The 24,796-nt window shown below is 39.6% G+C and overlaps 1 protein-coding gene across 1 annotated transcript in view; it reads right to left on the bottom strand.

Annotated features, from left to right (window-relative positions):
• NEB (nebulin) overlaps positions 1–24,796 on the bottom strand; it is a 199,798-nt gene that overhangs the window by 36,256 nt on the left and 138,746 nt on the right. The window contains exons 108-123 of the mRNA XM_073884116.1: positions 24,380–24,487; positions 23,172–23,276; positions 22,970–23,074; positions 22,348–22,446; positions 21,888–21,998; positions 13,136–13,240; positions 12,379–12,483; positions 11,608–11,712; positions 9,002–9,106; positions 8,740–8,844; positions 8,001–8,105; positions 6,890–6,994; positions 5,454–5,558; positions 3,205–3,309; positions 2,727–2,834; positions 1,103–1,207 (exon numbers count right to left, since the gene is read on the bottom strand). Of these exons, the coding sequence (XP_073740217.1) occupies positions 1,103–1,207; positions 2,727–2,834; positions 3,205–3,309; positions 5,454–5,558; positions 6,890–6,994; positions 8,001–8,105; positions 8,740–8,844; positions 9,002–9,106; positions 11,608–11,712; positions 12,379–12,483; positions 13,136–13,240; positions 21,888–21,998; positions 22,348–22,446; positions 22,970–23,074; positions 23,172–23,276; positions 24,380–24,487 (1,686 nt within the window). The remainder of the gene's footprint in view (positions 1–1,102; positions 1,208–2,726; positions 2,835–3,204; positions 3,310–5,453; positions 5,559–6,889; positions 6,995–8,000; positions 8,106–8,739; positions 8,845–9,001; positions 9,107–11,607; positions 11,713–12,378; positions 12,484–13,135; positions 13,241–21,887; positions 21,999–22,347; positions 22,447–22,969; positions 23,075–23,171; positions 23,277–24,379; positions 24,488–24,796) is intronic.

Below are 24,796 nucleotides of genomic sequence, written 5' to 3'. Positions count from 1 at the left end.
ACTTGCTAGACCTTCCCCCAAGCTGGCCAGTTGGCTGCCTGGGGCCAAATCTGAGGCACAGGACCACACATAGCTTAATTTGTGTCCTTGGAAGAGCCCTCAATAGCAGGCACATTTCTTTCCTCACTCTTTTTCTGTTTTGTCAAGATATAATTTGCATATAATCAACTCTGCATACTTTTGAGGAGTTTTTCATGAGGTTTGCTTTTGATGCCATGGGTTTCCACTCATTATTGTTAAATTTTTCAAACATACAGCAGAACTGCAAGAATCCTAGAGAATACCCATACATCCACTGCCTAGACTCTACATTGTACATTTTACTGCATTTGCTTTTTCACAAACCCATCCTGCTACCTACCCAGCCCTCAATCCATACTCGGGACACCTGTAAGCTACCTGCCTGCCCCTCAGGGTATTTGCTGACCCTGAGTAATATATGTTCTCTCTGGCACTAGTGGGCATTCGTTGGATTATAATGGTTTCATTATGTAACCATTTATATATTTTTTAAAAGTTAATACTCATCAAAATGCACAAAAATATTTCCGTGGTTGAGGCTTTAAGATGTCCCAACACACACACACACACACACACACACACACACACACACACACACACACACTAAAAGAGTCCGCAGGGAGATCTGAGCCTGAGAAAGACATAGGCTAACTTCTGACAGCCTCAAGTGACTAAAATGTGCTTGCATGCATGCATGCGTGTGCGTGTGTTTTCCAGAAGCAGCAGATTCTAGAGCAGGGCAAGAGGAAGATATGAGGGTGGAGGGAAGGAAAGATGCTGAGACACTTTCCAACATGCAACCTTCATTCCAGAATTAAGTCTCCTGTTTCTCAGCCACCTGGCAGGGAAGGGAGCCTGAGTGGGTGTAACATCTGTGGCATGGGGTTTGTCACCCTGGCTCTTTCCCACTCTCCTCTGTGAGAACAAAGGCCGCACTTAGATTTCAGCATCAGCAGTCATGCTGCTGCGGCTCCTGATCCAGACTCATTAGCACTCAATCACCTGAAGAGATGTAATAGGAGATCACGTGTCCTGCAGAAGTTAATCCCCCATTAGCCTTGGGAAAGTTTCTGGAACTTACATTGGTGTTGACTTTGTAGGCATCCTTGGCTGCTTTGATATGAACAGAGTCCGGCACAATGGTGCAGTTGGACTTATTTCTTTGATAAACTTCTTTGTATTTCAGCTGTGGGAGGAAACACAGTGAGACAAGGTTAATTTATATTGTGGCCTACCAAGCATTAAAAAAGCAAGGAATTAAAACCATGACTATAGTACATAATGCTTCTTAAGACAGAATAAACCTTTTGTGAAGAAAAAAAATCTCAGATCTTAAAACTAGCTCCCCGGAACTGAGTATGGTCACCAGTGGCGCCATAGGATTTATGTCCCCTGAGCTTGGCTGAAAGGGCCATGTGTGTTTTTCCTTCCCCAACTCAGAAAACACTGAATTCAGAACATCTTGAAAACTGCTGATGGAAGAGAGGCTTTCCCCCACTAGCTCACCCCAATGGTGTTGGTCTTGCCCTCCGTCTGTGCCCTCACAGTTCTGGCTGTTCTCATATCATGTTGTAATTATGTGCTTATTTGTCTATTCTTCCATTAAGACAAACCCCTTGACGGCAAAGATGGTGTACCAATAACTATGTGACAAATGAAAGAATTGATGGATGCCATCCATTACCCTCATTGCTAGAGCCAAATCTAGCAAGTTGGGGCATATGTGGGTTTGGATGGAAGGGAGAGGGATGGGGAAGGCTTAGCTTCTGTGGGCTCAACCCAACCCATCCTGGGCCTGGCAATTCTAGCTCCACGCACTTCTGCTACTCTTAAATACAGGCCTGGGACATCGTCGGGGCCTTCTCACTACTTATTGCAGAGTATATTAGTTGTTTGTTTTTTTTTTTTTAAGATTTATTTATTTATTTGAGAGAGAGAGAGAGGGGTAAAGTAGAAGGAGGCGCAGAAGGAGAGAATCTTCTAGCAGACTTCCCACTGAATGTGGAGCCCTCTGAGGGGCTCAACCCCTCGTCCCATGAGATCATGACCTGGCTGAAACCGAGAATCGGACACTCAACCAACTGGCCACACAGGTGCCCCGAGGATTTTAGGTTTTAATGTGGTTAAGTCTGAAAGTAAAACTGTTCTAAGAAAGCCCCATAGTCTCATCATACAAATCACAGTTGTCTGCACTTTGCCATGGACCTAATAAATCAGTATTTTTAGGGGAAAGGCCTAGAAGTCCATATTTTTCATCAATATCTCTGGTTATTGTTATAATCAGAAAGTTTGGAGGAATGGATACAGAAATGCTTCATTTTTCTACAGTGAGAGGGAATGGGCTGCTTTAGAGAAAAGATCTATCTGACAGAGGTTTATGAACAAGTGATGTTCACGTTTGAAGTGCTGAAACTTATTTTAACATAAAAATATGAAAAAATATTTTTAAAATGTTTTATACATTCCTGCCTTCATAAACAATGCACTGGATGTATTTAACATTTTTCATGGCACATGGCAGAGAAGATCTGCTCAGGTTTCCCCAGTCAGTTTGCAGAATCACCAGCAAAAAAAGGTGATTTTGTTTTCAAGCCACTAAGTTTTAGGGTGATTGCTACACAGGAATAGATAACTGGACCAGAGTTCATTATATCATGTTAGAAAGAGCCCAAGATGAGAGGGGCTGCAAACATTCTGGTACTTACATCACTGACTTCATCTTTGACCTTTCGGACATGCAGCAACATGGGTGTGTCGTGGATTGTCGTGTAGCCTCTGGGCTTGGCCTTGTTGTATTCCAACTTATAAAGTATCTGAAGGAGAAGTAAAAGCAGAAGGAGACAATATTGTGCATCTCAGCTTATAATATAACGTAATGGAAATAATATAAATGCAAAGTTTTTTGTGTGTTTTTGAGTGTACCTAAAGGAAAGAGAATTCTATAAAATCAACAGGCTCTTTCATGCTTTCTGCTAAAACTCCATTGCCTCTAAATTGCCAATTTAGTTGGCATAATTCTTTATTGTAAAAGAAGAATTGTGAGCATAGCAGGACATTTGACATCCCTGCCTCCCTCCCACTAAACAGCAGAATCTTCCAGACATTGTGACAATCAAAAATGTCCCTGCACATTTGCAAATGCTCCCCGAGTCTGAGAATCCATTCAGTGTTTCTTGCACTTACATCACTGATTTGTTTGTTGACTTTCGTAGTACGCAGGTGTTCTGGAGTGTCCACGATTGAGGTAAATTTGTCCTTTAATTTTTCATAATTTTTCCTGTACTTGATCTAAATTGTAGAAGAGAAGAACAAGTTAACTTGAAGTAGAATAGAGGGCTTTAAGGAAGCTAATTGTCCTCAAAAGACTCCCACAGCAAATAGTAGGATTATTAGATAAGCCACAGATGTGGGGAATGTGGGGCATGGTGTCATACTTTCTCTTTTAATCGTAACAGAAATGTTTAATATAAAACTGTATTTGATAGCAACAGTGTAATGGAGTGGGCAAATGATAATAATAAATGACATTTTCCATATTTTTAGACATTAGAAGCTCAGGCCCAGAGTGGTTAAAAAAACTGAACTAAGGGACACATATAGAATGAATCCCAGAGTCAGGACTGGATCCTTGTTCTCTGGACTCTGACAGGTAACAAATCACTTACAATATGCTGCATCAAATATGTAAAATGTCTTAAGGTATGTATCCATGTCAAAGATGAAACAGATATAAAATAAAAAATGAGTATAGTTTAAAGTATTTATAATTTTTAAAAAGACATTCACTTTTGTAATTTCCAAGTCATGAGTTTTTTTTCATGCACACAAGCTGTTTACAGTGGTAGATACAAAGAGCACGAGACCCCATGCATGATTATCTGATGATCATATTAGGACAAAGGAACACGCTCAGGCAAACAAGATGTTCTTATGGAGACCTCATCCCCCTCATTTCACGTGTTGATTTGGTGTCAAACTAAAGAAAATGAGTTTCTAATACAAAATATTGATTAAAAACTTTTTTCATGTGGGAACAATGGCATTAAAAAAAAGAAATTATCACTTTTTTTTTTTTTTTTTGCTGCTTCAAATGTACCTTCCAGCATGTGATGCAAAAGTGGTGGTGTGAACTTCAGTCGACCATGTAGAAGGACAATGTCACTAGCAACATTGCCAACAGTGTGTATGAGGGCAGATATGCTGGAAATAACCTAGCAAATTAGCATCAGACTCAAGAGGGGCCATAACAAGGAGCTGCACCGTGACTCTCATCTCTCCCAAATGGTACACTTGTAGTGATCACTGAACAACAGATATTAGATAAAAACATTATTCACATATCTTAGATGCCATTGAATCTACTTAATATCCTCAATCCCTAAGGAATCCATTTCTTTGAGGCAAATATTAAAAAAATTGAAATCAATGTAATACCAATTTGGAAATAAAGTCTCAGTTACTCTACTAGGTAAGTAACTCTACTCAGTTACTCTTACTAGGAGTTACTAGATGACGTACGGATGATGGCTGTTGCACGGTCACACATGGCCACAGGCAGAGGTCATTTATAAGGAATGAATACTTATGCAGCTTTATTGCGTGAAACCAGTCTGGGCAGGGAGCAGGGGAAGGAAATCAAGGAAAGCATAAAAGTGAACGCCCTCAAGTCTTCTCAATCTCTTCTTCACATCGAATCAGACATTACCTGGCTCCACATGTGTGTGTTGTAGAGGGCAGTCAACATATCTGGACGCAGAATTTCATTACATCCTTGTTTCAGAAGCATCTTGGCACTAGATTTATATTTTCTCTGTTCATGCAAAGAGCAGTAAAGCACAGAAGAGATTTAGGAAGACAGAAGAGAACACGGCTCTATATCCCAATCACTTCTGAGTGAAGAGATGTAGGCACACACACTTTATGTACTCAAATATACATGTGGGTGAAGACACTAAATACATTATAGTGCAAAGCAGAATGACTGCAATACTTGCAGTTGAGCATCCATAATCCTTGTGAATGGGGAATAATAGAGCTAGTCCCCCAACACCGCCTTACAGGAAAGAAGACATCATTGAGTAGAAAAATACACTAAGGAGTTCTGTCTTCTTTCCTTCCATTAATTTGTGTCTTTGTTTTCACTTTTGTGACTCAATTTGCAGTTCACAATTAGATCCTCCAGAGGAATAAAGGGTGGGAGGACCAATTTTTCTTTTTATCTTCACCACAGCACATGTGAGGACACAGAGCATGGACTGGCACACTCAAAGAGCTCATGGGCTCTTTGGGTGGCTAGACAGATACTTTGAAACAGAACATCCCAATATCATAGGCAGAACCTATGACATCCTTGCAGCAGACGGAACGACATCTCATGAAAAATCTGGAGCACAGTCCTGCCAGGGCTGTCCAGCCAGCCCCCATCACAATACCTGACTGATCTGGTCGCCTGCGATCTTAGCCAGCAGATGTCTAGGCTCATCGACTACCAGGTGGTATTTATCTTTCCGCTGCTCATAATCAGCTCTGTATTTTTTCTGCTCAAACATCATATCAAATTATAGCAAGAGTACAACTTCAAGACTACACAGAAATGTCCCAAGATAAACACTCCAGAGAGCCAGAAATAGGTCATTTCTAGAGGCGGGCTTCCAAAGCATCCAGAATAGTAATAACATGGAGGTAAAGAGAGTCAATTGAAGATCACCTGGAGAAGGCTAGCGCTTGGGATAGATCTGATTGATGACACCAAAACTGGACTACCTTGTGCTTAAAACATCTTCCATCTTTAAATACGATGCCATTAGCAATGTTAGGTTTTATGGCATTGTAAATAAGGTACTGATGAGCTACAGGTTTACTATCTAAGGCTGTGAGAATCAAAAAGTATATTCATGGGCAAATCCTACCAGTCTTCTCATGGTAGTAAATTTGATTATAAAAGAGACCCTGGAAATCCTTTCCAAATTATAAAAACAGTAACAAAATTTATCAAGACTGTCTTCCTAGGAAGCTTCTGACTGTAATTCTTCAGTCATCCTGCATGGAAATCTACTGAAAATGAACTAAATCAAATTTAAAAATAACAACCCCCCCAAAAATCATATATTGCAAAAAACATACCATTGGCCACATTTTTATTTTTAGATACATTTTAATTTTCTAACATTGTTTTTTGATTTACATAAATCCATGGAAAATCCAAAGATGGGAAATTAAATATAAAACCATCCAAACGTAAGTTAATTCATAGCTTGCTAATTTTGGCCATTTTAAGCTGAATTTAAATTATTGCAACAGCAGTTCCAGGAAAGATTGGGTAGACTATAAAGGAATATTTTGGGTGCAAATGGATACTTCTCTGCACCAATGTATGAGTAACAGCGGCAATACATCTGAATGCATGAATCACAACTATCCCCTTAGGGGTGGCTCTTCCAACCACTGCCATTTCTGTGCCCTGGTAAGGTATGCCAAATTAACCTTGAGCTTCTGGGTCTCCCAACTCTACACACTATCATGTTTAAGGGAGTTCAGTTGATAGTCAACAAAATCCTTGACCTCCTTCCTCTTGTCACCCAAAGGGCTGTGCTGCCCTATGCTAGTGCAAACAGAGGCAATGATGGTGGTGGGGCCCTCACACCACTCTGGATGGTCCCTTCACTTGGTTATTCACTGGACAGACTCTTCACTCTGCTTTTGGTAGAGCCCATCAGATGGTGACCTTATAAGAGCCTTTCCAAATCTTTATCTTGAATCAACATTTAAATTGACCTTCTTGTCATTTTATGTATTGGGTTTTAATCAAATAACTCTATAGACTTCTTAAGGGAACTGAATAGGCTTAACTAGATCAAGTCATACATACCTCATTCATCAACTGGGTTGCATACTTGAAATGCTTATTGATTGGACAATCTGCAACATACTTGAAATCTGACTTCGTCCTTTCAAATACCTCTTTATACTTATACTAGAGAAAACAGAACATGGTTACTTGATAGCAGGCTGTGATTACCTTAAGAATGAGACATGTCATTTATTCTTTCACACAATTGAGCTAATTTATTCATGGAAGCCAACAAGTAATTACTGAACACTTTGCCTCCTAAGGCAATGAAATGTATACCCACATGGATACCTGAAAACTAGCCCCACAACACATACTTTATTGAACAGATATCAACTTGATCTATCTTCCATATTAGGCGAAAACACAAATCAGTTCCTTCTTTGTTTCTATATATTATAAGGGTTATTATTTTATTTTATTCTATGTGAACTTGAAGGCATTTTTAATCCATTACTTTGAAATAATTTTCCAGTAATTAATTAGATAATCGTAATATTTTAATGCAGAGGTGAGCTAACATCTAAACCACCAGCTATTTTGAAATGACCCCATGAACTAAGAATTTTTTTTAACAATTTTAGGGGAGTGTAAAAAGACTATGTGACAGAATGAATGTGGTCCACAAAGTCTAAAATACTTACTATCTGGAACTTTTCAGAAAAATTTGTTGACTCCTACTTTGGAACTCAAAGGAAGCTAACCCAGCTACTTTACTTTGTAAATAGGAAAATGAGGCCAAAAAAACAAAGTTATTTACCTCAAGTCACACATCAAGTTTGTGGATTAATCCCACTTTGTATTTGCTACAATATCAACTCTAACAAAGTAAGTCACCCAGAGACATAGTAACAAGAAGGAAATTCTGGAAGAACCATGAGGAGTTATACCAAAATGACTTTTCATCAAATTCAAATAAATGATATAAATAAATGATGACTATAGTCAGTGAGGTCAGTACTAAGAAACTTTCTAAATAGAGTGAACCATTCAGTATGTACTCCAACTACAGGGTCTAGAAGCAAGGATAGAGAGAGACATATGAAAAGCTATTTCTTCAGTACTGATTCTCTCTGGGGGCACTGGAATATGTTAAATGCAGGTGGTTCTTATCCTTGAGTAGACATACCTTGCTGTAGAGAGTCTTGTTCTTTTCAGCCAGAGTGAAGTCAGGGGTATCATAGGCATAGCACCCAATGCCCTTAAGCCAGGTCAAATCTTCTTTATATTTTACCTGGGAGAAGAATATCATCAAAGAATTTTAAGAACCTATCTCCAAATAGTAGTAGGCTAAGATCAATACAAGTACAACAAATAGAAGCTCTGACTGCTGAAGTATAAATAATACTAAAGTATTAAAACAATTATTTAAGTTTCCAGTAATACTGATTTCTGCTCATTTTATGGTATATTGTTGTATTATATATGGAAATTTTAATTTTTAATACCAATTAAAGCAATTCAAATTTAACAGGCATATTTTCCTAGAAAGTATATTAGCTCAGCAGCTATATTTTCATACAGAGAGCTGAAATTTCTAAAATGAGCATTGTTATGTGTCTTCATTGCTTCATGAAGTTGTCTCTTCAAATGATCAAAACTAGTCTATTTCCTAGATGAAGTATATTACTTCCAGTCCTGTAATATGATATCATACATTTAGAAGAAAAATTAAGTTTATAAATTTGAATATATCTTTCTCTTTCTCAAGTTAAAGCTCAGTTATGTAGCAGTGAGTTTTGGGATTTAAACATCCATATAGAAGATCTAAAATCTGACTGTTTCATCAGTTTTTATGCAGTGTTTGATTTTATAAGTCACATGGGAATATGAATTCATATGTAAAAACAGAAAGTTTTGAGACTCACATCACTGACTGCATCAGTAACTGCCCGATGGTGGAAATGCTCTGGGCGATCAGGAATGGACAACCAGATTCCCAACTGACTCATGTAGTTCTCCTTGTATTTCACCTGTGATAAAAACACAAAGACAGCTATAAGTCTTACCCAACTTTAATGTAAAAAAGTCTACATTTCTCTAGAGAGTTTTAAGAAAGGGAGAATACTTAAAAAAAAAAAAGATGGTAGGTTATTAAGCCCAACAAAGTAGAAATATCTAGGGACATACTTTACTAATGTCATCTGTGACTTTACGATGATAAACAATGTCCAGAGCATCCTTCACAGTGTGGTATTTTCCTTTGGTCTTTTGAAATGTTTCTTTGTAACGTAGCTAGAAAGAGAAAAAGCACATAGATTGTGAAAAACCACCAAGTTATAATTGAGTTCTTTTAAGCTCGAACTCTCTTGAGTCTTCTCTCTTAGGTTTTCCCATGAATAAATTTAGGAGAGATTAAAAAGCTCATTTTCACATCCAGGAAGAGAAGGACATTAGGAGAAAATTAATGAAATCTGAATACAGTTTAATTAATAATGATGCATCAATATGGATTCACTCATTGTGACAAATGTACCATGATAATGTAAGGTATTAACAATAGAGGGAAAAGGATGTAGGGTATATGGGAACTCTCTGTCCTATTTTGTAACTTTTCTGTAAATCTAAAACTACTTAAGAAGTTTGTTTAAATCTAAAACAAGCAAATAAACAAAAAGCTAATTGGGAGGAGAAAAAAGCAAACAACCTTTTTGAGCCCTAGACTTACTAATGTACATGGAAAGAAGAGAAAGATTTAATTTCCAACTCCTAGTATCAAAATGCCTTCTCCATGAAGCAGTCCTGCAACTTTATTTTATAATCTTGATCTCTTTGGTATTTCAAGAGACATCTCTGACCGTAACCTAAGAATATCACAGAAGATTCATCTAATTTTCACAAGATGAGTACTTCTCTGAGCAGTCTGTTTTCAACCTCTTTTTTTTTTTTTAAAGATTTTATTTATTTGACACAGAGAGAGAGAGATCACAAGTAGGCAGACAGGTGGGCAGAGGGAGAGGAAGAAGCAGGCTACCTGCTGAGCAGGGAGCCCGATGCAGGGCTTGATCCCAGGACTCTGGGATCATGACCTGAGCCGAAGGCAGACAGTTAACTGACTGAGCCACCCAGGCACCCCCAACTTCAAGTCTTTTTGGGTAGCTGAACAAACACATAATTAAAGGTGTCTTTTCTCTGATGTTGTAATTTAAGTTTTCACATGAATAAACTCATAAAATTGCTTAACTCTACTTGGGGGGTTTACCACTGTAGAAAAGCCAAACAATGCCAGATACTACCCTTGTTACATTGGACTATTTTAAAGGTTAGAGTTATCAGCATTGGTATGAGAAAGGCCTAGGGATGGGGCTGTCCACTGGGGCGTCATGAGCCCTAGGAGCCAATTTCATTGTGCAACTACTCCCAGAGAGGGGTGATATAGAGTAGGCTTGGTTCAATTAATATTCAACAGTAACCTTGAAGTGATAAAGATGGGGTTGTCACAAGAAGACTAAAAGTATCCTAGGGGATAGATTTTGAGGGTAGTATACAACTTTATTGGCTTGTATTTTAAGCAAAATGGTCTGCCCCTGGACCCCGAGAGTGTAGAACCAGTGCCTGGTATGTTGGTATGCTGTAGCGCTGAGCAGCACTCATGGGCATTTTATATTTAGTGAAGAGCATGCCAACTACCTTGGATGTTTCAGGAGATGCTGGCACTCTGTGCTCAGCCCACTTATGTAAGGCCATTGGATCTCTATACACCAGGTGTGGGTCCTATGATATCTCATAGGATCAGGGGCCAAGGTGCTCATCCAAGTAGCAGGCTCCTTTCAGCTCCAAATGAAAATTGCTGACAAAATTATGGAACTAAGATACTGTTTCAGTTTTGTTGTGCCCTTTCACATTTCTGTTTAGAGATCACTGTAATGATTTTAAGATGCCCTGAAATCCTAGAGAAATATTCTTAAATTGAGGGGTCATGGGGTTGCTGGAGCTTTGGGCTGAGTTGAAGTCCCAGTATGCCCAGTCCTCCAGGGATTCTGGTTCTGGTAATGGGTGCAATGCATCTGCAGGTGGGCTCTGAGAAATGAAACCAGTAAGAACTGGTTATCTACCCTGAGTTAATTTCATATCTTTATTAACAGGTAATCTCATTACCACTAAAAGCCAGTTGTGTCCTTGATCATGTGGTATGGGAAATGAAAGTTTGTCCCTCCTAATTCTAACAAATGTGTCATTCTCACGATTGAGATGGTCAAGAGAAGAAAGGGAACAAACATTTTCTGCATGTTAACTAAGAGCCCAGCACCGTGCCAGGAATGTTATCTTGTTTTGTCTAACTTCATTATCATAACTCTTATCCTCATTCTACATACCAGAAAATAGAGTCTTAGAGAAATTAAAGAAATTATATAGACTCATATAGCAGGCAAGTGACAGCAACGGGATTTGGAACCATGTTTGGCTGACTCCAAGACCATGACTTTAAGGATAAGTAACAGTTAGTTGTCAAGTATCCCTAGCAAATGCTACCAAAGAATTATAAGAAAGGGTTATAGTTTTGCAAAGAAGAACAACGAGAAAAACAAAGCTTTTAGCATCTCCCAGCATTATTCTTAGCTACTGTGGCTGACTGATACTGTTTGTGCCTTTTGTTGTCTCAGTGTTGTTGTTCTCATGATCCATGTTGTGGACCAGGTCTTTGAACTACAGAGGACTGTACTATCTTCTGTGTCTTAGTTACTACAACCTCAGCTGTCCCATCACAACAGAAGAAAGAAGAAAAGGATGCATACATCACTGGCATTCCAGTAAGCCTTCTTGGCTCTGATGAGGATTGGCGTGTCCGGAACGGGGGTGTACTTGTCCTTCATTTTTTCATATTGAATCTTGTACTTTTTCTAAGAAATAAAGATAGAAAAAAGAGACAAACCTAAGTTAAATGTTTTCATTCTTCCGAATTCACAACCATGTCACAGATCCAGCCTAGGGACACTATGTATCAGGCTTGATAAGAGAATAGCTTTACCTTTTGTGTTTTGATGCTGCTGAGCATAATTACAGAAATGAGTTCCCTGATCAGAGGCAGAAAGGGAAGGTTTTAAGATTTTTTTTTTAAGATTTTATTTATTTATTTGACAAAGAGAGACACAGCGAGAGAGGGAACATAAGCAGGGGGAGTGGGAGAGGGAGAAGCAGGCTTCCTGTGGAGCAGGGAGCCCAACATCAGGCTCGATCCCAGGACCCTGGGATCATGACCCGAGCCAAAGGCAGACACTTAACAACTGAGCCACCCAGGCACCCCAGAAAGATTTCTTTAAAAAATAATTTATATATTCTAAGGGAGAGAGACTGTGAGCAGGAAGGGGCAGAGGGAGAGGGACAGAGAGAATCTTAAGCAGATTCCCCGCAGGGTATGGAGCCTGATGTGGGGCTCGATCCCATGACCCTGAGATCATGACCTGAGCTGAAATCAAGAGCCGGCCACTTAACCAACTGAGACACTCAGGCACCCCAAGATTTTTTTCTTTAACCCAGTGCACCTTGGTGCCAAATTCCTGACTTACCTCACTGACCAGGTCCTTTATGTCTTTAGCATGCTTCAAGGCTTTGGTCTGGTTTCCAGCGTGATGATGGGGTCTCTCTTTGGTGGCAAGTTCAACATACAGATACTAAATGATTAGAAAATAGGCATCAGATGTTATAGAGATAAGACATTTATTATTTAGTATTCAATCATTTTCATTCATGTCTAACCCTTCAATGGGAGGATCGTGTCTACTTGTTGTTGTCCTGGTTTTTCATTTAACATATGTATTTCTGCTCATTTGTTTCTGTCTGTGTTCCACATTTGGAAACATGCCTACATACGCTTAGTTACCTAATACCCTTAGGTTGAGTATGGCCCGATCTAAAACCATGTGATAAAGAATGCTGATGGAAGAATGAGAGGGTTCTGACAAAGCCCTCGACATATTCCCCCCTCCCCATTTTTGTCTGAATGCATAAAATGTGGTTTCATGTGTCATGAACAATAGATAGGTCCTACAGAATGAATCAAGCAGTTTGGTCCACAGACCACTCATCCAGTGACGAAAATTGTACACACGACTTAGAAAAAGAGACATGATATTGCTTGTTTATGTACCACATAACCACAGTTATGATGGCCCCACAGAAAACTGCTAGAAGTTAAGAGCCATGAGGCTGCATCAAGGACAACCAAGTGTGAGTCTGTTACGGAGCTGGAGTGGGCAGCCACACGCTACCAGCCCCGGTGACGCCAGCACTGCGGGTTTAGGAGTCTCTGTTCATGAATCTCACCTGACTCTGAAGCTTCTGCCCTCGCTTGGCTCTTAAAAGATCAGGAGTATCAGGAACTGAGGTGAAGATCGACTTCTGCTTTTTCCCTGCAGCTCTGTAAACCAGCTGGACATAAAATAGTCATTACCATTATTTCCACTTCATCGACACATTATGTTCTCTGCTGTAAGATGCCTTTAGTGCTTACTTCATAAGGAAACCAGGGCCTGGGGCGCCTGGGTGGCTCAGTTGGTTAAGCGACTGCCTTCGGCTCAGGTCATGATCCTGGAGTCCCGGGATCGAGTCCCGCATCGGGCTCCCTGCTCGGCGGGGAGTCTGCTTCTCCCTCTGACCCTCCCCCCTCTCGTGTGCTCTCTCTCTCATTCTCTCTCTCGAATGAATAAATAAAATCTTAAAAAAAAAAAAAAAGAAACCAGGGCCTGTCCTGCTGCAACAGGCTCCGTTTCCACCCAATAAAGCAATAATTTACCTCCCTTGCTCTCTTTTTCCTTTTCCCTTGTAACAAAATAAGAGACATTCTGTAGCCTGCCCAAGATTGCAGCCTCCTACTGCGTTCTTGGTCCTATTCTCTTACCTGTCCCGTTCCAGGGGCTTGTGCCAGCAACTCTACCCTCACCCTCTACATCTTCAACCTTCCCATTTCTCCAGCCTTGTCCTTTCATCTGCAAACAAATTCTAGTCCCTTCCTTCACTAAGGCTTTTCCAATCTCTAACAATGACCTTGTTTCTACCTTCCACAGCCAAGCAGTCTATGTATTTCTTCTTTTTCTCTCTTTTGATTAATTTCTCAAGGCAACAGTTGGGCTTCCACCCAACCACACCAATGAAGTTGCTTTCATGAAGACTATCAAAAACTTTACAATTGCCAAATACAAGAACGGTTCTCTGTAGCAACTGAAACCGCTTAGCATTTTCATTCCTAAAAACATTCTTCTCTGTCTCGCATTCTGACACTCTCCCCTAAGTGGCTTATCTTTCTAGGCACTCCTCAGCTTCCTTCTATGTTTCTGCCCTTCCCCAAAGGCTGCCACTGGCTGGAGTCAGGGTTGGCTTCTTTCACCCTATACATTCTCCTCGGGTAACCTCATCTGTTCATAGGACTCAATCATCTATTTGAGACTGAGGACTTCAATAGTCTTTAAGTCTGATTCATCTTCTTCTTTCTCAGAGACGCTGCCTAGTTCAACCTCTTGTAGAATTTCTTCTCTACACATCCTCAAGAGGCTCCTAAAACACCTTCCTAGGTCCTCCACTGGACCACTCTGCATGGCTCTTTCATTTTTCACAAGTCTGAGAAGGAGATTTTCTTTTTTTTTTTTTTAAGATTTTATTTATTTATTTGAGAGAGAGAGAATGAGAGATAGAGAGCACGAGAGGGAAGAGGGTCAGAGGGAGAAGCAGACTCCCCGCTGAGCAGGGAGCCCGATGCGGGACTTGATCCCAGGACTCCAGGATCATGACCTGAGCCGAAGGCAGTTGCTTAACCAACTGAGCCACCCAGGCGCCCTGAGAAGGAGATTTTCTTAAAGCTCAGATCTAATCATATCTTAATCCTCAGAAGTAATTCTTCAATGACTTTTCATCAAGTCTAATATTAAGACATCACCCCAGAATCTTCATGAGCTGGCTTCTATCCTATGTTTCTAGTCTCATTTCCCAACATTCTCCCACACTCCTTTTAATATTTGAAACTATTTCCAATTTTACGAACTCATCATGGCCATTTTCATATATTGCCCTTTCTGCTTAGAATGTTCTTCCTCCTCTTATCTGCCTGGAAAGTTTATAGAGTCCACACTGTCTTGTTTATTCCTATAGGCTAGCATTCATCATATTGATGTTTATCTCTCCTCACAGATTATGAGCCCATGGAATGCAGGGGCTCAGCTCTATCATCCTTTTATCATCTTGTACTTGGATAAAAGATCTGAAAAGCAGTAGTCCTCTGATAAATGTTGAGGGAGTTTAATATAATGAAGCAAACTAGGAAGTACAAATGGATAGCAAATAAATTCTAATCATAGATATAAATGCCAGTTGAACAGATAAAATACTTCTGAAAGAAAAGAGATAAACTAAATAAAATTTTACTATTTCTTCCAGGCTAAATTTCAAATAAAGCAAGTCAAGAAACTCATAGAATCTTATGGTTATAAGGACCCTGAATCATCTACTCCAATTTTCTAGCTCAGGAAATTGGGGTATTGAACATGTGAATTATACAAGGTCACACAGCAAACTGGAAGCAAATCTGGGACTAAAACCCAACTCTCCCATGACATTTCTACAATTTTCTTTGTATTATATTTCCCCCATACTTAGGTATGCATTGTTGATGCTTCTTCATTTTTTTAAAATTTAAATCTTAGTTGACCTGGAGTGCAATATAGGTTTCTGGAGTAGAAGCTAGTGATTCATCACTTACATAAAACACCCAGCACTCATCACATCAAGTGCCCTCTTTACTACCCATCACCCATCTAGCCCATCCCCCACACACCTCCCTGTTTATGCTACCTGGGAAAACACCCCTGCTTGCTAGTACTATGAGGTATAAAAGTCAAGAATCTATACAACTCAAAGACAATTCAAAAGTCAAGAACTCTACTTTCCTTTTGCCATCAAACTTTTTACTAAAACAGTGTTTTCCAACCTTTCCTGATCCGAAAAGCCCCAAAGTCCTTATTAAAACAGATTTAGAGGTTCTACCAAAGAACTTCTGAATCCAGAAGAGTCATTTTGATCAGAATTTTTTAAAATTCAATTTAAACTAAATTTCTCCCACCCACTACTTCCCATCTATGGCAACCACCATATATGTGTATTTTAGATTCCACATATAAGAAAGGTCATATGATATTTCTCTTTCTCTGACTTATTTCATTTAGCATAATGCCCTTGAGGTCCATTCAAGTTGTCGCAAATGGCAAGATTTCATCCATTCTGATATTTGTGGCTGCCACCTCCAGGACGCCTCTTGGTCACTTGGCTCTGAAGGTCAGGGGAGCTTGTGTTGTTCCTGGTGCCGTGTGGCAGTTATAACAAAGGCCACCCAGAAAGGACCTCACAGCCTTGTCTGGGAGTCTGATTTTTGCAACTGCAGCCAGGAGACACCTCTACGTCATCTAACTCTGGTGGCTGGTAGGGCTTACTCTTGTGGGTCCCACAGGACTGTAACCAATGGAGAAAGAGTTCTTAAATAGCTACCACCCCCAGGGCACAGCAAGAGACAACAGACCCAGGAGCTCAGTCTTTCTGTTGAGCTCATCATCATGACTGCAGCTTGAGGGGTAGGCTTCTAATTAAAGATGCATCTTGGGGAGGACCAAAATCCTTTTCAGAGAACTTAGAGGGCATTTACTATCTTCATTCTTACCCTCTGCTATGCTTTGGAGTGCTAATATCTCCTGTGGGGAAGCCTTTTACACCTCTGGTCCCTGATTTTTGCAGCTGCCAACCTGGGGATACCCCTTGATTGCTTGGCAGTGGTAGCCTGGGGGGGGCTTTTATTTCTGGGTCCCCAGGACTATGGAAATCAGAAAGACAGTTCTTGGTAGGCTACCACCCCAGGGGAACTGCACAGACAGCAGACTGGAGCATATGCCCAGTCTTTCTGTGAGGGAGGCCTCTTTGCTTGTCCTGGATCTTCGGCCTGAGGGATAGGCTTTAGGTATGATGCATGTTTAGTGGCCTATAGAGCTGCCAACAAGGAACAAAGGTTGTAGATGCTATCTTGGTGCTCTACCTTTGCCTCGCTCCAGCTTGCTGGTTTCACCCAGAAAAGAACTTATACACTGGTATGGAGTCCTGCTTTCTTTCTTTCTTTCTTTTTTTTTTTTTTTTTTAAGATTTTATTTATTTATTTGACAGGGAGAGAGCACAAGCAGGAGGAGCAGCAGAGGGAGAGAAAGAAGCAGGCTGTCTGCTGAGCAGGGAGCCTGATGCGGGGCTCAATCCCAGGACCCTGGGATCATGACCTGAGCCGAAGGCACACGCTTAATGACTGAGCCACCCAGGCACCCCTGGAGTCCTGATTTCTATGATTACCAGCCAGGGGACACCTCCAGATTGCCTGGCTCTGGTGGCCAGCAGGGTTTATGCGTGCAGTCCCTTAGGATTGTATGTATTTTCATACATTTAAAAGCTGATGCCTGAGGGTTTGGCTTCCAGTCAGCCTATATCTAGGTGCTGAGATCCTCCCCTTTGGGACACTGCATGGTCTTGGCACATCCTCAACTACTGAGAACTAATAAAAATAGAACGGGCTACTTGCACAAGCGTAAAGGTTTGAGAGACAACCAAGAGGTGAGACGGGGTTCAACAACAAGTTTCACTTCCTACATGAGGCCATTCCTTCAAGATTGGGAAAGGTGGTTGTTTCACTTATTGTATAGAAATTAACACAGAGTCTCAAGCAAAATGAAGAAACACAGGAATATGTTCCAAATGAAAGGACAAGATAAAATTCAGAAAAACCTTAATAAAATGGAGTTTGTTTACTCGATAAAGAGTTTAAGTTAACAGTCATAAAGATGCTCACCAAACTGCAAAGAAGAATGAACACAGTGAGAATGTCAACAAAAAGATGGAAAATATAAGAAAGTATCAAGCAGAAGTCACAGAGCTGAATAATACAGTAACTGAACTGAAAAATAATACAGTAACTGAACTGAAAAATACACTCGAGGGGTTCAATAGCAGACTAGCTAAAGCAGAAGAAAGGATTGGTCAACTTGAAGACAAGGCAGTGGAGCTCACCTAACCAGAGCAGCAAAAAGAGAAAAGAATGAAAAAGAAGTGAAAATAGCCTTAGGGATTTGTGGGACAGCATCAGATAGATTAACATTTGTATCACAACACTTTCAGAAGGAAAAGAGAGAAAGGGACAGAAATCTTATTTGAAAGAATAATGGCTGAAATATTAATTTCCTTATGCTGGGGAAGAAAACAGACATCCAGATCCAGGAAGCCCAGGAAGTTCCAAATTACAGGAACCCAGAGAAACCCACACCAAGACACATAATAATTAAAATGTCAAAAGTTAAAGATAAGAAGAAACTATTAAAAGCAGCAAGAGAAAAACAACTTGTTACATACATTGGAAACCCCCCCCCCCATAAGAGTATCAGCAGATTTTTCAACTGCAGACCAGAGGGAGTGGCAAAATATATTCCAAGTGCTGAAAGAAAAAACTTCTGACCGAGAATACTCTACCTTGCAAATTAATATTCAGAAGTGAAGGAGAGAGTTTTTTAGACAAGCAAAAGCTAAAGGAGTTCATCATCATTAAAGCAGCCTTACAAGAGATGTTAAAGAGATTTTTTTAAGCTGAAAAGAAAGGGTGCTAATTAGTGATAATAATACATGTGAAAAATAAATCTCACTGGAAAGGTAAATATACGGTAAAGGTAGTGAATTAATCACCAGTACGAAGGTTAAAAGACAAAAGAAGTAAAAACAACTATGATTACAATTAGGTAAGGGATACACAAGACAAAAAACGTGTAAAATGTGACATTAAAAACATAAAACATGGCAGGGGGAGTAATGTTGAGCTTTACAGTGGGATCAAACTTAAGTTGTTATCAACTTAAAATAGACTGTTATAAATACAAGTTGTTACAAATTGTTTCATGGTAACCATAAAGTAAAAACTGACAGGAAACATACAAAAGATGAAAAGAAAGAAATATAAGCATACCACTAGAAGAAATCATCAAACCACAAAGGAAGAGAGCAAAAGAAAGGAAGAGAGAAGGATTATAATAACAGCCAGAAAACAATAAAATGGCAATAAACACATACATATTAATAATTAATCTAAATGTAAATGGACTAAATTCTCCAATCAAAAGACATAGAGTGGCTGAATGGATTAAAAAAACCAAACCTACTGGGCACCTGGGTGGCACAGTTGGTTAAAGTCTGACTCTTGGTTTCAGCTCAGGTCATGATCTTGGGGTGGTAGTATCAAGCCCTGTCAGGCTTTGTGCTTGGCATGGAGTCTGCTTGAGCTTCTCCTTCTCTCTCTACCCCTCCCACTCACACTTGCTCTCTCTAAAATAGGTGAATAAATCTTAAAAAAATAAAAAATAAAAAACAAGACCTATCTATATACTGCTTATAAGAGACTCACGTTATATATAAGGACACACAGAGACTGAAAGTGAAAGGATAAAAAAAGATATTCCATGCAAATGGAAATCAAAAGAAAGGTGGAGTAGCTACACTTATATGAGACAAAACAGACTTTAAAGACTAATAAGAGACAAAGATGGGCATTACATAATGACAAAGAGGCCAATCTAACAAAAAGACATATTTGTAAATATGCACCCAACATAAGAGCATGTAGATATATAAAGCAAACATTAGCAGACCTAAACAGAGAAAAGCAATACAACAATAGTTGGGGGCTTTAATACCCCACTTACATCAACGCATAGATTATCCAGACAGAAAATCAATATGGAAACATTGGCCTTAAATGATAGAGTAGACCAGATATTTACAGAACATCCATCCAAAAGCAACAGAATACATATTCTTTTCAAGTGCACAGAATATTTTCCAAGATAGATTGCATGTTAGGCCACAAAACAAGCCTCAGTAAATTTAAGAGGATTGAAATCATATCATGCATATTTTCAAACCACAATGGGATAAAGCTAGAAATTAATTACATGAAGAAAATTGGGAAATTCACAAATATGTGGATACTGAACAACAATGGGTCAAAGAAGAAATCAAAAGAGAAATAAAAAAAATCTCGAGACAAATGGAAATGTAACATACCAAAACTTATGGGATACAGTTCTAAGGGGAAAGTTCATAACAATGCCTACCTCAAGAAACAAGAAAAGTCTCAAATTAACAACCTAACTTTACACCTCAAGGAACTTGAAAAAGAAGAACAAATGAAGCCCAAAGTTAGTGGAAAGAAGGAAATAAATATCAGGGAAGAAATAAATAAAATACAAACTAAAAATATAAAAGGTTGATGAAAGAGCTGGTCCTTTGAAAAGATAAACAAAATTGACAAACCATTAGCTAGACAAGAGAATTCAAAATCAGGAATAAAAGAGATGTTATAACTGATACCACAGAAATACAAAGTATCAAGGAGACTACTATAAACAATTATGTGCTAAACAAATCACACAATCTGGAAGAAAGAGATAAATTCTTGGAAGCATACAACATGCCAACCCTGAATCATGACAAAATAGAAAATCTGAACAAATTACTAGTAAGGAGATCGAATCAATAATTAAAAACTTCCCAACAAATAAAAGGTCAGAAGACTTCACTGGTGAATTCTAGCAAACACTCAAAGAATTAATACCAACCTTTCTCAAAATCTTTCAAAAAATAGAAGAAGTGGATCAATATTTTATCAAATTCACATCATTCTACCAGTGAGGCAAGTGTGGGAGAAAATGAATTATTGGAGAACAGCTATTCTTCTTCCTCAATGTTGAGCATAAGACACACAGAATCCCAATAGGAATTGGGAAAAGGAGAAATTAAAGTTTTAGATAATTCTGAATCCAAACAGCCAAGAGAAATAAAGGTATTTTAGAGATACCAATAAGCATGTTAAGTTGCCATTCGATGTTTTATTATGTGGCAGCTGGAGGACAGATGTGATACTTAAAGCAGTGGTTTCTAACACTGGCTGCATGTTAGAATTATTATGGAGCAACTAAAAGCATGCAGATGTCCGGACACAGAGAATCAGAAAGTCTGGTGGCAGGTTGGGGAGTCGGAGTCCACTCAGGAGTAGTCTAGAAATATTTCCCAGGTGATTCTGATACACAGCCAGTGTAGAGAAGCACAACCTTGCTGAGACAGAAGAACATAAGCATTCCTGGCTAAGGGCTAGTGCCGGCTGAAGCAATATATGTAAGCTTTCAGCAAAGCATAGGGGCTCAATGTAGCATTTGTAAAAGCTAAAGAATTAATCATCCTCTGCCTCTAGCTCACTAGGAGTTTAGGAGGCTGCACACCCCCCAGTAAGGGCAACATTTGGTTTGCCAGGACATCTCTAAGTCTAACAGCGTAAGTGATTCTTATTTAGCAGCCATCAGGACCACTGAAAATGGGGAGTCAATGAAGTGGCCTGACAGCCGATGTGTGGCTTAGCTCGGTGAAGCCTGATGAGGCCATAAGACAAAATGGAAGTTGAATGAGAATGGCCAACTCACCTGTAATAAGAAAGACCATTTACATTTGTGGAATGCCCTTATCTTTACAAAGCACATTGAGTCACTGGCAAACATGGCCATTTATTACAGCCAAGGCACTACGGAATACACATCTGAACAAGATGGGGTCTACCCCTTGAAAGGAACCAAGAGTGTAGGTGAGAGCATGAGATCTATACACAATTAGCTGTGATAACTCAGAAGCCTCAGAGCCAGTTGAAAATGAAACTAAGTAGTCTAGGATTTGTTGAGTGGGCAGCAGAGCAGGGAGCCATTAAAGACTTTTCCAATGGCACTGCCATGATTAGGGTTTCTGATAGCAGGGATTAAAGAGGGAGTTTTGAAGTAAATTCGGTTTTGTAGTCAAGTATCAATATCTTCATCTCATCAAAAGGGAACAAAATAAGTAAACTGAGGCAAAATGAGGTACACTGACTTGCTTAGATATGGAAGCCACTCCGTAATTAAAGGCAGAGGGGATTTTTTGCCCAATGTAGTCACCGGAGGAACAAGTCACTTTATAGTGACAGGTTCAGCATCCTTACCTCGCTCAGATGTGTCTTCAGTTCCTGCACTTTTCTGTACTCCGGAGTGTCAAGCACAACTTTGTACTTGTCTCGCATCTTCCTTGCCTTATCAGTGTACAGGTAGTTAGACTTAAAAACACAATGGAAATAGAAGTTAATTGATCATTTAAGGAATTGCATGCCATGGTCACACACTACCTTTCATGTGCTGGCATGTGAGACTTGAGCAGGCCTTTCATGTACCCTGGATGTCTTCCCATCCCAACAAAGATGACTGTCATTTCACTGAGTTCATCACCTTTCACAGAGGCATGTATCAGCTTAAGTGGGTCACAACTGGTTCAAGTTGGTTAATGGTAAATTTCCCCTTAAAAGTAGCTGCAGGCAAAGATTCTTTCTGTCCAGCACCTTGTAGCTGGCGACGGGATGTATGGAAGCTGTGCGGGGGTAGCTACATGTCGTGAAGGTGTGCACTCACCCAGAGTTTGCGCAGGTGCCGGGAGCGAACCATGTCGGGAGTGTCATACAGGAAGCAGCCCAGTCCCCTGAGGATCTGCAAGTCCTCTTTATATTTAATCTGTGTGGCAGAAACAGAAATATAGCTGGCCATGAGTAAATATAAACCAGGAACAAATAAGAGTAGTGACACTTTTATACTATTTTTCTTTTTGGTTGAACACACCCACCCTCTATTCTTAGTTTGCTTGTGCCCAAATGAATCAGAGGTTTTAAAATTTAATCTCTAATCTGGACCTGAGGAGAATACTGCTATTTTTTATTGTTACACTGATGGGAGAAAAGCTTAGATTGAATGGAATGGTCTTTTAGGAGAAAGAAGCATTTAAGGAGGAAAAAAAAATGGCAGGAGGAAGTTGTTAAAGGGGATGGGACTGGGGATGAGCAGGAGGAGAGTACTGAACAGGACCCAGGACAGAGACTGTATAGAGTGAGGAGCTGGTATTCCACACAATTTCACCTCCAGGTTATATACTCAGTTTAGAAGTACTCAGTGCAGAAGACTTTTCAAAGACCCTGGTTGGATTAAATGCAGACAGCCTCTTGGTAAGAGTCTTTCAGAAAGACCCCTATGAGATGCTTACATCACTAGTGATGTCTCCCACGTAGCGGCAATGGATCACTTGGGGTGTGTATGGCATTGAGATCATGTGGCCTTGCATCTTGAAGAAGTCTGATTTGTAGATCAACTAAAAAAATGCCCAGAAACACACACATTAGAGACCAAATGGTTGACATTCCTCCCTGGGTTCCACAGACTGCCCTCTCTCCTAAGAAAATACCCACCTCACTGACAGCCTCTTGTGTCTTTTTGACTTGGCGGATTTCAGGTGTGTCAGGAGTTGTGTGAATCTTGTCTTTCAGTTTGTGGTACAATTGTCGATACAATCTCTACATTGGAAGAAAAACCATTCCAGGTATTTAACGTAGAAAGAAGAGGGTGTCGGTTGACTAATCAACAATCAAATATTCTACATAAAGAGCCATAAGGGGGGCAATTAAGGTTAAAGAAAGTGACTGAGATTAGGAAAAAAGGAGAAAATGGTACTTATTTTATTTAGGTGAAGAATTTTGAGCACAAAGACTTCCATATTCTATCAGATGATTGGATCGGATCAGATATACAAACCAATCATTTATATAGAAAACCAGGGTCATGAGTCAGACTAAAATGCAAATTTATTAAAGATTTTTTAAATACAAATGTCAAAAAAGGAATTTCATTATAATCTATGAATTAGGTCTCTACAATGGCATTACCAAATACAGAAAAACGTTGCCAATCGATACAAGTATCAAAATGGTAACTAAAAGGACCCTCTTACTCCTTGCTGATGTATAAATTTCTAACTAAGGTACAGTAGACTCTTAATGCATTTCAAACAAAGCCATGGTCTTTTTAATTTTTATTTTAATTTAAATTCAACTAATTAACATATAACATATTATTAGTTTCAGAGGTAGAGTTCAGTGATTCATCAATCTTATATAATATCCAGTGTTCATTACATCACATGTTTCCTTAATGTCCATCACCCAGTTACCCCATCTGCCAACCTCCCCTCCCCTCCCCTCCAGCAACGCTGTTTTTTTCCTATGATTAAGAGTCTCTTGGGCGCCTGGGTGGCTCAGTCGGTTAAGCGACTGCCTTCGGCTCAGGTCATGATCCTGGAGTCCCGGGATCGAGTCCCGCATCGGGCTCCCTGCTCAGCGGGGAGTCTGCTTCTCCCTCTGACCCTCTTCCCTCTCATGCTCTCTCTATCTCATTCTCTCTCTCAAATAAATAAATAAAATCTATAAAAAAAAAGAGTCTCTTATGGTTTGTCTCCCTGTATGATTTTGTCTTGTTTTATTTTTTCCTCTCTTCCCCTATGATCCTGTTTTGCTTCTTAAATTCCACATATGACCATATTGTCTTTATCTGATTGACTTATTTCAAAGCCATGGTCTTCTGAAACTCAATACTTCCCCCACAGAATGAACATTCACAGTACCTCACTGGTAACATCGTTAACCCTCCGGACATGGACAAATGGAACGTCTTTGGGGCCAAGTGTGTATCCATTTGCCTTGATGTGCTCATAAACTTCTTTGTATTTGAACTGAAAAAGCAAAATCAGATAAGTTCACTGATGGATAAGCAGAGAGGAGCTTTACATTTCTCAAATAGAAAGGAGTTGTTGCTTTCATTTGAAAATCACTCTCTAGGATTAAGTATAAGGAAAAGTCACTGACAAAATTTCAATAGTAATCTGAATCTTGAAAAGTATTTTGTTGGCTAATAAAGCCAGGTCCAGAAAGGAAAAAATTCAGTGTTGCCTAGATAAATCTGTTTTTAGGCGGGTATGAAAAAATATAAGAAAAAAACCTATATTTTTAGTCCCAGTAGAGCCAGGAAATTAGGAAATGCA

The sequence above is a fragment of the Callorhinus ursinus genome, unplaced genomic scaffold (genome assembly GCF_003265705.2).
Source record: "Callorhinus ursinus isolate GAN/ISIS: 27379988/994484 unplaced genomic scaffold, GSC_fseal_2.0 scaffold2, whole genome shotgun sequence".
NCBI lineage: Eukaryota > Metazoa > Chordata > Mammalia > Carnivora > Otariidae > Callorhinus > Callorhinus ursinus.
This window is presented reverse-complemented; position numbering and strand designations above follow the sequence as displayed.